The following is a 13,186-nucleotide window of genomic DNA, read 5'->3' as shown; positions in this document are numbered from 1 at the left end:
TCAAGTATTAAAAAATAAATATAAAAATAATCTTTAATATGACTCATATTGTCACTCTTACTTGATTCGGTTCATATATATATATATATATCGTATTAAATATACATATTTTCTAAAAACAAAATAAGTTTATTTTCTCATTAATGAAAATTCTACTTTTAAATAGTATTAATTATAAATGGTCCTTCTATTCTCTAAATATATTTCCGAAATTTCTTATTAGTTTTATGTTTTTTTTATGTTTTTTTTATTTATATATTTATTGTCGTCATGAAACACCTTAAATTACTAACTAATACAAATATAAATAGGAGTATTCTAACAAGGATACAAATAAAAATATATATACCTGTGATTAAACTGCACGTCACGTCGGAAGCAAACTAATTTAAAAACAAAGAAGAATTTGAGTTTTTTTAATTATGTTTGTCTAGAGTGTGTTTATAATTTTTAATGAATATTTAATAAATATTTTATAAAATAAAATTTATTTTTATATAGATTTTTCATGTCCTATTTTAATTTTAAAAATAATACTAGTTTGTATAATTTTTTACCAAATTTATGTTAATTTATAAATTTTAAAATTAAAAATCAATTTAAAATTTTAATTATAATTGAAGGACAATTGACGGAACTAATCCCACATACATAGCATAATATTTTCTTTGATTTTATTTGAAAAAATAATTTTAATCATTTTGAAAATTGAAGTTTTTATATTAACAAGAAATAATTAGCTTCTAATCTAAGATGTTAGCCTTAAAAAAATTACAGGGTAAAGTACACAAATGGTCCTCCCACTATAGGGTATTGTTTTGTTGAGTTATTGGACTAATAAAAGTTGCAAAATGATCTCTTGAGTATAGGGTGTTGCTTTTTGAGTTTCTCGACTATTATAAGTTGCAAAATGGTCATCAAACTATTAATATGAATAGTCAGGTGACTATTTTGTAATTTTTAATAATCGAGGGACTCAATAAAGTAATGTCCTATAGTTAGGAGACTATTTTGTAATTTTTAATAGTCGATGGACTCAACAAAATAATACCTTATAATCAGGAGACCATTTGTATACTTTATCCAAAATTATAAATAATTCACATCAATTAAAAGATTAATCGATAAAGATATTGATATTGTTTTCATGTATGATATTAATAACTATTGAATTTGTTTTCATTATATCATCTTTATTCATTAAATAATTAAGTAAATACGCAACGTGAATATTAAAAATGTAAATGTTTAATATTAAATAATTAAAATTTATTTTAAAATAAAATATTGTATTTTATTTATTTTAAATTAATAAATAAAAATAGAACGGCACTCAACAGAAAAGCAATAATTGCACTTTAATAAAAAGGTTTTCTGTTTTCAATACATTATATTATATTATTTGAATTTAAATTAAACAAGGAAATTATATATAATATTAATTAAGTTTATTATTCAAACTTAAACATTGTAAACTGTCATTTTTGTTAAATAAAAATAATAATAAATATATATACGAACCAAACAATTTTGATGGTTAAAGAATTATTATTATTTTTTGAGATTTTAAATTTAAATTTATGTATGTTAGAAATATGAGTATTTAAAGTCAAATAATTAAAAGTCTTTGAATAAATATTATTTTATATTCGTTATATGTTAATAAAATAAATATATTTTTTGTTAGTTAATAAAAAATAATTAATGATTAAAATAAAATAAAAGTAATAATTGAGGTAATAGACTTGTAGTTTGCCCTTGATTTTATTCATTACAACGATAATCAAATTAATGGTAATCATGATAGGGGCAAACCCTTAAAAATATCCAACAACTTGGAGTAATCTCCGATGATTCTCTCATCTACACCGTTCCTCAATATCTGCGGGAAAAACAACCAAGAAGCGGTGACCGACACAAATCCCAAAGCCAATGTCCCGGAAACCGCCGGGTGCAACCTCCGTTTGTCGGACACCACCTTCTTCACCGCCACTTCCACCGCCACCGCAACACCGTGCAAGATGAAAAACCATGTCACCTCCCAAGTAGGAGCCACTCGAGTCAAGTAATAATAAATCAACTCATGCATAAACCCGGAGACTACGAACACGGAAACGATCGCCGGCAAGGAAACCCACTCCGATCCGAGTAGAGGAGCTGAAATACGTCGTACGGGGTAGTATACGGTAGGGCGTAGAATACTAGTAACCATGAGGTTCCATCTATGACCCCAGAAATTTTGTAAAGAGGTGGTCAGGTAGGGCTCGTTGAACTGTGGCTCGAGCTCAAACCCAAAGATGGCTTGAGCCGGGACTGCCGCCAAGGCTAGAGTGAGCTCAAGCTCGATGTAGGTGTGGACACAGTACATTGCTAGAATTACATTTTGATGGATATAATTTTTGTAGTTATAAGAATGGTAAAGTAGAGCTAATATTACAACTTTAATGGCGAACAAGATTGATTTTGGGAGATAGGTTGTGTTGTTTGATCTTTGGGGTGGTTTAGATTTGCTTTGAGATGGGGTTGTGTGTTTGGGTTTAATGGGGAGAGAAGCTAAGGAAATGAAATGGAAAAGGCTTGGAGGCGGCGGTGAGAGCGGTGGTTGGTCGAAAGCAAAGAGGAGGAGCTTGAAATTGGCTAGCCAAGCGAGGAAGAAGGCTGTGGGGCCGCATAGATGGGCGGAGGAGATGGTGAGAGGGAGGTAAAGGAAGAGGATGAAGATTGGGATCAAAGAAATAAGCCTGAATATGCCTCTGGGGAGTTTTGATGATACGTAGAAACAATAAGAAAGAGAGATTATAGCCAAAATCCATACCTTGATGGTGCTTTCAAGTTGTGCCTCCATTTCTTGATGTCGAAGCCTGATGAAGATTTGTGAATTTTCAGGAATATAGTTGACATTAACTAATTTAATATAGAAAATCACATGTTTTGCATGAATATAATAATCAAATAATTAAAAGCAAAAAGAAAAAGGGTAAACTATAAGAGTAGTACCTTTGTTTTTGGTCTATTCTACTTTGGTCATCGGTTTAAAAATGTCTGAGCGTTTAATCACATTCATTATCGGTCAGTTCGGTTTATATACCTCCTCCGTTAAGTCACGTTAACTCTAGTGTTACGCGGCAATTAAAAAATAGACCTCCACCTCCTCCTCCTCCTCCTCTGTAAGGGCAGGGTAATACATTCTTCAATTAAAGGCCAAAAAGCAGGTAGGACACTATCATTACTGCACTGCAAATGATAAAACTCAAAAATGTTACGAGACCCAAAGATCCTGTGAGAAACAAGTTCATCACAAATTCAAAATTGACAAAGATGGTAGTCAAGGAACAAGCGGAACTCCCCAGACCTTTGGAACACGCTGCTTGGAAAGAAATATCTTTCCCAAAGTCCCCGAGAACCAAACCAATCCATTCCAGCCTCTCTCATCATAATTCCAAAGACGCATCTCAAATTTGAATGCTTGCTAGTCTTAGCAATGAACATTCAAGAGACAATAATAAGAAAAAGACATTGAATACCTCCCCAGTTTGAGCAAAACAACTCGTGAGACAATTCTCATCCACAAAGTCCGAATTTCATCTTTGCTAACTGGTTGACCAGATTAACCCGTCCTCGATTGATGAGTCAACATCCCTGCCGAACCCTGTTGAGGGGTCCACATCGAGGAGGATGACTCTGAGGCGGCATCATGTACATGTAAGGTTGCTGAGACCGAGGAGCCGGAGGAGGTTGCTGGTATTGGTATTGTTGCTGGGCCAGTGGAGCTCCCGCCATAGACGGTGGCGGAGCCATTGGAGGTGGGACCATACCCAGTGCTGGTTGTTGCATCGTCTTAGTGTAGGGATTGAGAGAGGGAAGAAGAAGGAGACATAACATGTTAAATTAATAAAAAGAAATTATCTTATTTGACCATCAATTATAATTAAAATTTTATTTTGATATTTTTCAATACGGAAGATTTAATGTCCTTAATGTGTTTTAGGTGGCTTAATTCATGATTCAAAGAAGCAAGCTCACGTCCTCATCTTTTCTTTGAGTTAAACTAATGAATACAAATTTTTTTAATTCTGCATTCTACAAATGTCTAAATTATCATATTTAAATATACTTTTAACAGTTTAAGACGATTATAAAGTAATATTTGTTTTGATTTTTTTAATCAATTAAAAACGCACAAACATCCTACAGATATATCCCTTTACCACGAATATCATTTGATGAGTTTTTGTATTTTATAATATGTTTTCGACTTTTCGTTCTAATCAAATTTTATAAATCCGTTCTTTAACATAAAATAATGTGTTCATTCATGATAAGAAGCATAATATCTCTCCGATGCAATCTTTGAGACCAAAGTTACGTGGTATAGTCATTTAAGTGGAGAGGTCTCTTACATGAAAGAAGATTGGAAACTTCCATCAGGAAGACCTAAGCACCAGTTTCATTCATGCAAATCTTTTGATATTACCTCGGACGATAAATGTCTTTCCGATCTCGAATAATAGTTTGAACGGAAAAGTTTCTTACATGGAAGAAATTTAAAGACATCCATGGAAGTAGGCTTAAACTCTAATTTCCTTCGTGGAAATCTTACGATTCTATCTCGGACAATAAGTGTCTTTATGATCTCAAATAATAATTTAATATTCAATACAAGTTCCGTTGGAGTTTTTGACATATCTTATGATTAGGGTTATAAACGAGCTGAGTCAAGTTCGAGTATTATTGAGTTTGATTCGATTCGAAAATTTTAAAATGGAGTTTGACTCGGCTCGAAAGCTCGCGAGCCTAAAATTTTTAAGCTTTACTTGAACTCAAAATCATGAATTGAAACTCGAAAAAGATTGAAATAAAAAAGAAACTTAAACTTAACTTGGGTGAAGTTCAAACTCGAACATAAACCATAAGTACATAGAAACCTTATAATTCATTTTTAAATTAATATATTATTTTTTCGAATTGTTCACAAGCTTTTCTAGTCGAATATCAAGTAGCTCGTTTTGGCTCATTAAGAACTCGAGTCGAGTTGAGTCCATTAGAGTCGAGTATTTTATCAAACTTTAACCGAGTCAAGCTCGAATAACTCACGATCTGTCTCATCTCATTTACAATACTACTTACAACAACTTTTGAGTGGAGTTATTCCGATGGCACTTGAGCAAAAGCCTTTGGTTTCTGAATCTATAGAAGAACAAGATACAGTGGGATGATTCCTCCAACAGGACTGTCAATTGAGTAATCTCAACTTAAATGGCAATCAATTAGAAGGGCCTTTGATACCGTCCATCGTTAATTGGAAGTGCTAGAGCTTGGTAAAAACAATATCTTTTTTAAACCTATCAGAAAATGAACTACTTGTGCCTTACCATGTGTTTTTTATTTGTCGTGCAATATTTTTTAAAGTAAAAAATATAATATTTTAATTATTTATAATTTTAAATATCTAAATTAAAAATATTTAAATTTAAATATATGAAAATTTAATTTTTTTTAATGTACCTGAAATTTCTAATCTCCTCACTTAGCATTCAATGCATTTTATTTTCATATCGGACGAACATCAATTAGCTTTGCATTGATGTGAGCACGTTTTATCAACATAAGTGTTTGACATTAAAATGCACAATGCAACTAATACTAACATATCACTACGTACTCAATCATTGGTTTAAATGGTAAATGAGAATATTGTTCTTCCTGTAAATCTTGGATTCAAACAGTTGTGTTTTTAGGGTTTGTGCACGTTGTCGACAAGTTAAAAATAATTCTAAACATATGCTACCTATAATCAACTCTAACTATTAAAAATCATATAATCTAACATATTATGATTATTAAAGTCAAATTCATCAGCAAAACTGTAGTAGTGATTCAATGAAAAATGCATACATCTCGGGCACTGAATCGTTGCTGGAGATCCCTTGATTTGTGGGATTGTTCAACTATGTTGAATTTGGGCTTAACTATGTGTGACTCGTTTTTGCACATTACACACTAAAAATGGGGCAGATATAACGCACTGGGTTAATAACAATATTCCAAGAAAAAAAAACCCAAAATATGCTTAGAGATATACAAGCTTTAAAAATTACAAACAGGTTTGACAGTGACCCAATCATCACCCCATACCCATAATTAAAACGAGTCATCTAGGTAGTTAGGCCAACAAGGCTCTCGGGTTGTTATCTTGGGTCAGTTTATATGAAACAACCTAAAATTTAGAGTCAATGTTTTAACGTTGACCTGAAATTTAATTGAATAAATTAGTTATTGCATGTAGGTCTTTTGGGTTGAATTTGAGCTTGATCAGGTAAGGATTTGGTATAATTGGAGATAAAAATAGGACTTTTGAGCGTAATCAAGTAAGAATTTTATCTAATTGGAGATAAAAAAGGGACTTTTGAGCTTAAAATGAAAGTAGCGGGACCTAAAAGATAATTTATCCATTCAAGAAAATAATGAGTGATTGTGGAGAATTGGAGCTGATATGGTGTGTCATTTTGGGATATAGTGACCACCTTTTTTCTCCTATGCTCTTTCCCAAACCTTCTTCTTCTTCATATTCATATCCCTTCTTCTTTTCTCTTTTCTCATCTTCAAACAAGAACCTAGAGCAAGTTTTCCTTTCTTTGTCCTCTGCATCTCAACCTGCAATTTTTATAGATATATAATGTATCCTAAATCGATGGGAGAGAGGATATTTTGATCAAACCTTTCATTAAAATCAATAAAAATAACAATTAAATAATCTTATTTTTTAAAAAAATATTTGTAAAGAAGCCCTTTTTTAAATTAAAAATGGTGTAATTAAATTTTGTAGAAGTTTGGTCGTTTTAAAAATTCTCTTGGCCTTTCGTTATGCAACTTGCAATTAATAAAATGATGTTGATGTTTAGATGACTTAGTAATGAATATATTAGTTTTATATTAAAGAATAAAGGAATAATCATAGTGATGGATCTAGAAATACTTGTTAAAGTATGCACGTATATATTAATTATATAAGATTATTATTTGATATGAGTACAAATAAAATTTTAATATAAACATAATTAATAAAAATATAATACTTGAAAAAGTTAAATTGTAAAATAAACACATGCTTCTCCTAAACTTTTAGTAGATAATCACTGAAAATCCTACAATTATTATATTATAAAAAACAACTAAGCAAGCAATTGTACCTTTTCTTCCTTCCGTAATTAATATTGCGATTAATGTCTGAGAACATGCATGAAATAATAATATCATCATTAGAAAAGTCTACATGTGAATGGACATATGAGTTGGTTAAGAGAGAATATTTTCTTTTATAATTCCATCATTAAATTTTGAAATGAGAGAATATTAATTTACAAATTAATATATATAAATTCAAATTATATTATCTTCGTTGATCTTTATCTTAATTTTTAATTTCAATGGTTGAAATGTGATAATATTGATTTCATGTTAATCATATACAGCTGGTAGAGCACAAGGTTCTTAACCTTGAGGTCGTGGGATCGAGTCCCATGGAAGGCATTTCATAATTCGGAGGTCTCCTACAGAAGCTGCTCTCAACTTCGTGTTGGGGGCAGCCTACTATCTTACCTCCCCTTATCTCATTACATATGGGAATAAGGGACAGTCATTCACATACAGCTAATAAAGCCAAACATATATTTTTGCTCATTGAATTTCTTAAATTAAAATAATAAAAAATTCCATGGCTTTATATTTATAAATAATAATTAAAGTCAACATCAAAATACAATAATAATTTGACCAAGCCCTACAAAAATCCCAAACCAAATCACAAATTGCCAAAATCTTTCAATTTCACCAAAAGAATATTGCGTAAATAAAATGATTTTAATGGTTAAAAATTTTATTATTTTTCGTATCTCTTGAGGTTTTGATTCAAGCATCACATATTAATGAATTAAATTTTTATTATTAAATGATTAAAAATAATATTTTAACAGATAATAACTTATATTCATTTCGAATTAATAAAAAAAATAAAAAGAAGTGTGTTCTAATTCTAATTGCCCCAAATTTCCTATTATTTATTATTTTTGTTTAATTCGTTGTGGTGGGATTTCCACCTTGTAACGTTAACCACACGTTTGGTAGGAAAGCCAATGGGGTAATCCCACGTGGGCCTACTAGCTGTCTTCCAATCAGAAAAAGGATGGCTTGGCTTGGCTTACTGGCTCCAGCCGTGGAAAAAGAAATTGGACTCGGTTTTTTAACTCCTTCCCCTAGCTACCTTTCAGAGGATGTGGAATATAAGGTTATCTTTATAAATAAGATATTAAAATGAAATATTATTTAGTTAAAATAATAAAAGATCACTTAAATATATATTTTTATTAAATTTTCTTATGATATTATTCTTTTCAATAAGTTAAATTTTAATATTAAATAACAAATGTTTGAATGAAAATTTATAAAAATATTTTAATCGTTACATTATCTAACGTTTGAGGAAAATATATTAAATATAATTAATATAATTGGTATATCAAACTTATAATTTTTAAATAATTTTTATAAGTATTATTTATTTATAAAATATATTCAAATAATGAGATTTGAGAAATATTCATATGAAATAACTAATTATTTTAGGGTCATTTTTATATAAAATGACAATAATTGTGTAATACTTAATAAATTGAAGGTAATGACATTTCTACATTTTTTTTAAAACAATATTATTATTAGTAATAAATTATTATATGATAATAATTTTTTTCATTAACCAAACGTGTAAATATAATTTTGAAAAAAATTACTCTCCTTATAATGTAATGATATTTTTTTAGAAACAAACACAATTTAATTAAATCTAATGATATTTTTTATAATGATATTATTGTTTTTAACAGTTTCACTTCTACATCTTTATTGTAAGATATTCTTTAACATTCCAATACATGATCTAACAACTTTGTGAAGACATGTGGTTTTGTTAAACAATTATTTGGGCTTTGTTTTTTTAAGAATCGAGTGATAGAGATAAATTCATTATTCTCGTGTTAGATGAAATAATAATTTTCAGGTTTTAAAAAAAATATTGTATAAAAATATAAAAGTTTTAATCTTTCACATTTACACATTCATTAATTTAACCTTAAATCTAAATCATTCGGAAATTTAACTCTTCTTATGAATAAATTATATCAATCTCATCCTCAAACACATCATCGTCATTTTGCAACATAATCCTCTCATCTTCATTCTAATCATTCATCACCATCCTTTTTACCACGTATTCATTTGCATCAATGCTTTCTCCATCAAGAGATTACTCTAATATTCTCAATACGAACTTGATCCAAACATACTTATGCAAGGTGAAACTGCCTCTGATAGTGCATCGAAATCCCAATCCGAGTTCCCAATCTGCCTATGACAAAGACAAGTTCCTTTCCTTGCAAATTATTTTCCTTCTTCTACAATTCGAGTTAAGGCACGAAAAGATCCCATGATGAATATGGAGTCAACAATGAATGCATTCAGCTCGAACTCGTCTTTAGAAATGACCTTCGACTATTAATAACGTAACGACGATTAATAATTAGTGACTGATTTGTTATAAATCAATAATATCAATGATCAAATTATTACTTTTAAAACATTTGTAGGTAACAACAACTTACTCAAACATTAATAACTCTTAATGTAATTTACCCAAATCAGTTTTTTTTATTTGTACCATAATAATCTTTATTTTTAATCCATTTTTCTTGCTTTCAATTTTCCATCATAAACAAAGAAAACCCAATTCATTCCTTACATATTACCATTCTACTTAATAACTTGTTTATTCTAGTTGATGAATTGTGGGTCACTAATCTATGTCATGCGACCTTGAATAAAGTGAAACCTCGATGGTTAAAATAAAAAATGGATAATAATTTAATGATCATTCTTGTAATTTATCTTTAATTTTTTTTTTTGGATAAGTAGAATTCCATTCATCCAGAAGAATGCAGCCAAGCTGCTACAAACATAAATCAAGGCATTATATCAGTCCCCAATCTATACACAATTGCCTATTTACAATATCTAGACTATTCATAAAGCTCCTATACAATTTAATTATCATGATTCTTTAACGCTACCAATAACTGTGTCAACCGAGCAATGCATCCCTCTAAAGTGTCTACGATTCCGTTCCTCCCAAATGCAATAGATAAAGTCAGTCCAACCCAACTTGAGGATATGCACCAGCAATGATTTACCTTTCAGGTTTAGCAATAACCAATGCAGAAGATCGTTCCAACCAGTAGGTACATGGTAAAGTCCACATAGCAGCAAGATAGCACACCAAGCTTCACTTGCATAAGAGCATTCAGAGAAGAGGTGACTTCGAGACTCAAGGCCAGAGCTACACAGTCTACAAACACTGTTTGTAACAATACCAAACCTGGCTAACCTGTTCTTAGTAGGCAATCTATCCAAGATTGCCATCCAAGAGATCAGTGAAAAATTTGGAATGTGGCCAGGAAACCACACAAGGCGATGCCAGGGAACCTTCTCACTCCTGCTTCGAACCTTATCCCATAAGCAGCTGGCTCTAATTTGATATAAGTTACTACCGGAACAAAATAGTCTCACAGCATCACTCCTCATTTTGAACAGCTTTACTATGATCCAGCTAACAATGAGAAAGCAATTGAAACAAGCATCCAAGCGCCAAGATTTTCAGACAACAAGCTTTCCAATCAACCAGACTCCTCAACCCCAAGCCTCCCTCAGATTTCAGATAACAGATCTGGTTCCAGCTAACTCGGGCTCTTTTAGCTGGGAAATCACAGCCTTTCCAAAAGAACCTCATGCAAAGTCTCTCAACATCACTAATGACCCCTTTAGGCAGGATGAGTTGCCTACTCCAATAGCTGAAGATGTTGAACATGACATATTTGATGAGTTGTAGCCTGTCCCCAAAACTCAACTTTCTATTAGACCACTTACAAAGCTTCTCTTTAATCTTAGTCACCAAAGCAGAGCAATCCTTGCTAGTGAGCTTCCTGGTCACCAAAGATACCCCAAGGTATTTAACAGGGAGCATACCAACCCTAAATCCCGTACCAGATTGGATTTGCTGAAGGACAGAATCAGATAAACCACAAGCATAAAGTTTAGTTTTCTGGGCATTAAGCCTAAGATCGGAGAACTTATAAAAACCTTCAGGGTACTCAAAACATCCATGGAACCATGAAAGAACACCAATAGATCTTCAGCAAAGCAAAGGTGTGTAAGTGAAATTCTTTTACACTTAGGGTGGTACCTAAAGATTCCCTTTTTTGTAGATACATCCAGCAAGGAAGAAAGAACATTCATAACCAAGACAAAGAGGTAAAGGGACAATGGGTCCCTCTGCCTAACTCCTCTAGCACCCCTAAAATAACCCACAAGGCTACCATTCAAAGAAACAGAAAATTGAGATGAAGTAACACATGGCCTTATCCAACTACAGAAATTCACAGGAAGACCTACAGCCTCTAGTACAACCATCAGAAAGTCCCAATTCACATAGTCAAAAGCTTTTTGTAGATCAATCTTAATGGCACATCTAGGAGAAAGACTTTTCCAAGAATAGCCTTTAACAATCTCCTGATCTAGTAAGGTATTATCAACAATATTTCTTCCCTTTACAAAAGTAGTCTGACTAGGGGATATTATACTAGAAAATATGTGAGATAGTCTAGTAGTGATGATTCTAGTGATGGTTTTGTACACTACAATACAACAAGAAACGGGTCTGAAATCCTTTGCCATGCAAACATTTAGTGCCTTAGGAACTAAGACAATAATAGTAGAATTAAAAGCATGCAGCAGGTAGGAGGAGATAAAAAAGAACCAGACTGCAGCAAGGAAATCACAGCCCACCATATCCCAACCATCCTTGAAAAACCAAGAAGAATACCCATCAGGGCTTGGGCTTTTACCATTGCCTTATCTAAACAAGGCTTCTTTAATTTCCTCATCCTCCACCTCCTTAATAAGCATAGCTCCAACATCAACAGGTAGAGAAAAATTCAGTAAGTCTCTCAGGCACTCCACAGGAGGACATTTGACCATTGGGTCTGCAATACCAATGAGATTAGTGAAGAAGTTCACTAACTCAGCCGCCATGTCATCAAAAGAGTCTAGGAACTGTCCATTTTCAGTCACCAACATCTTAATGGTGCTTCTCTTCTTGTTGGATTCAACTCTTTGGTGAAAGAACTTGGTGTTGAGATCACCCTCTTGTAACCAATGAACCTTTGCCCTCTACCTGTAGAATTCAGATTCTGCAATCTCTAAGTCTACCAGCTCAGCATGGGTCTTTCTCTCCTCGTCCATGTTCTTCAGATCTGGATGACTCAACTTAAACAAGTGAATCCTTTCCAAGTAAGCCTTTTTGCTAAGCACTCTGTTAGAAATATCAGAAAACTGTTCTTTGTTAAGCTCCTTCAACTTAGGCTTTAGTTTTTTCAGCTTTATGAATAGCCTTTGCATAGGATTCCCATCACATTACTCCTTCCAAGACTCCTTGACAATAACCAAGAAGTCAACACTTGAGGTTCAGCAGTTACAAATTTTGAAAGGCTTGGGCCTCCTAGCCAAGACACCCTCTGAGTCCAAATCACACCAGGGCAATGGTCAGAAACACCCTGAGCCTTAAATTCAGTAAACGAATCAGGATAAGCAGCCAACCAAGGATGGTTGACCAAAATTCAATCCAGCTTGCGAGCTAAAAATCTCTCATCCTGTCTATTAGACCAGGTGAATGAGGGGCCTAAGAATGAGTGATCCAAAAAGTCCAGGTCCTCCAGACAGCCTTGAAAATCCTTCATGTCAGGAGAATTATGGTCGCCCAGAGTCTCATAGTAAGAACTCTCTTCAGCTTGGAGGACAACATTAAAGTCATCCCTACTACCCAAGGAGAAGATCCAGCCTCATTTTCCAAGTTCTTTAAATGATCCCATAACTCTCTCCTGGCAACCCTACTATTACTGCCATAGATAGCAGTAATAAAAGTCATATGGCCATTAACAATTCCAAAAATAGTAATAGACTGATCAGTAGTCCTCAAGACAGAGAAGGACCACTGCTTCCTCCACATAACCCAAATTCTGCCACCCTCAGAACACAAATAATTATCAACCATGTTCCACACATCAGAATAAGTAGAATAGAA

The 13,186-nt window shown here is 32.5% G+C and overlaps 3 protein-coding genes across 3 annotated transcripts; all 3 read right to left on the bottom strand.

Moving 5' to 3' along the window:
* Positions 1–1,737: 1,737 nt before the first annotated feature.
* On the bottom strand, positions 1,738–2,869 carry LOC120167541 (probable long-chain-alcohol O-fatty-acyltransferase 1). The gene has a single exon (XM_039176531.1). The coding sequence runs from the start codon at positions 2,843–2,845 to the stop codon at positions 1,799–1,801; it is 1,047 nt and encodes a 348-aa protein (XP_039032462.1). The 5' UTR covers positions 2,846–2,869; the 3' UTR covers positions 1,738–1,798.
* A 7,232-nt stretch (positions 2,870–10,101) lies between these two features.
* On the bottom strand, positions 10,102–10,632 carry LOC120167610. Its single transcript, XM_039176571.1, has one exon. It carries the CDS (start codon positions 10,630–10,632, stop codon positions 10,102–10,104), a length of 531 nt encoding a protein of 176 aa, XP_039032502.1.
* Positions 10,633–10,657: 25 nt separating this feature from the next.
* Positions 10,658–11,954, bottom strand: LOC120167609. Its single transcript, XM_039176570.1, has 3 exons — positions 11,864–11,954; positions 11,291–11,804; positions 10,658–11,237 (listed from the first exon to the last, which is right to left on the bottom strand). The coding sequence occupies exons 1-3, from the start codon at positions 11,952–11,954 to the stop codon at positions 10,658–10,660; spliced, it is 1,185 nt and encodes a 394-aa protein (XP_039032501.1).
* Between the last annotated feature and the right edge of the window lie 1,232 nt (positions 11,955–13,186).

The sequence above is a fragment of the Hibiscus syriacus genome, unplaced genomic scaffold (assembly GCF_006381635.1).
Source record: "Hibiscus syriacus cultivar Baekdansim isolate YM2019G1 unplaced genomic scaffold, ASM638163v2 tig00111689_pilon, whole genome shotgun sequence".
NCBI lineage: Eukaryota > Viridiplantae > Streptophyta > Magnoliopsida > Malvales > Malvaceae > Hibiscus > Hibiscus syriacus.
The sequence above is the reverse complement of the archived record's forward strand: the minus strand, read 5'-3'. Positions and strand labels throughout refer to the sequence as shown.

What these genes read in the sequence shown, in the direction of transcription:
- LOC120167541 (XM_039176531.1), bottom strand. Translation starts at nt 2,845, where the DNA reads ATGGAGGCACAACTTGAAAGCACCATCAAGGTATGGATTTTGGCTATA.
- LOC120167610 (XM_039176571.1), bottom strand. Translation starts at nt 10,632, where the DNA reads ATGAGGAGTGATGCTGTGAGACTATTTTGTTCCGGTAGTAACTTATAT.
- LOC120167609 (XM_039176570.1), bottom strand. Translation starts at nt 11,954, where the DNA reads ATGGTAAAAGCCCAAGCCCTGATGGGTATTCTTCTTGGTTTTTCAAGG. An exon ending in GATTTCCTTGCTGCAGTCTG is followed by an intron (nt 11,805 to 11,863) that starts GTTCTTTTTTAT and finishes TTATTGTCTTAG; the next exon opens with TTCCTAAGGCACTAAATGTT. An exon ending in ACAAAAAAGGGAATCTTTAG is followed by an intron (nt 11,238 to 11,290) that starts GTACCACCCTAA and finishes GCTTTGCTGAAG; the next exon opens with ATCTATTGGTGTTCTTTCAT.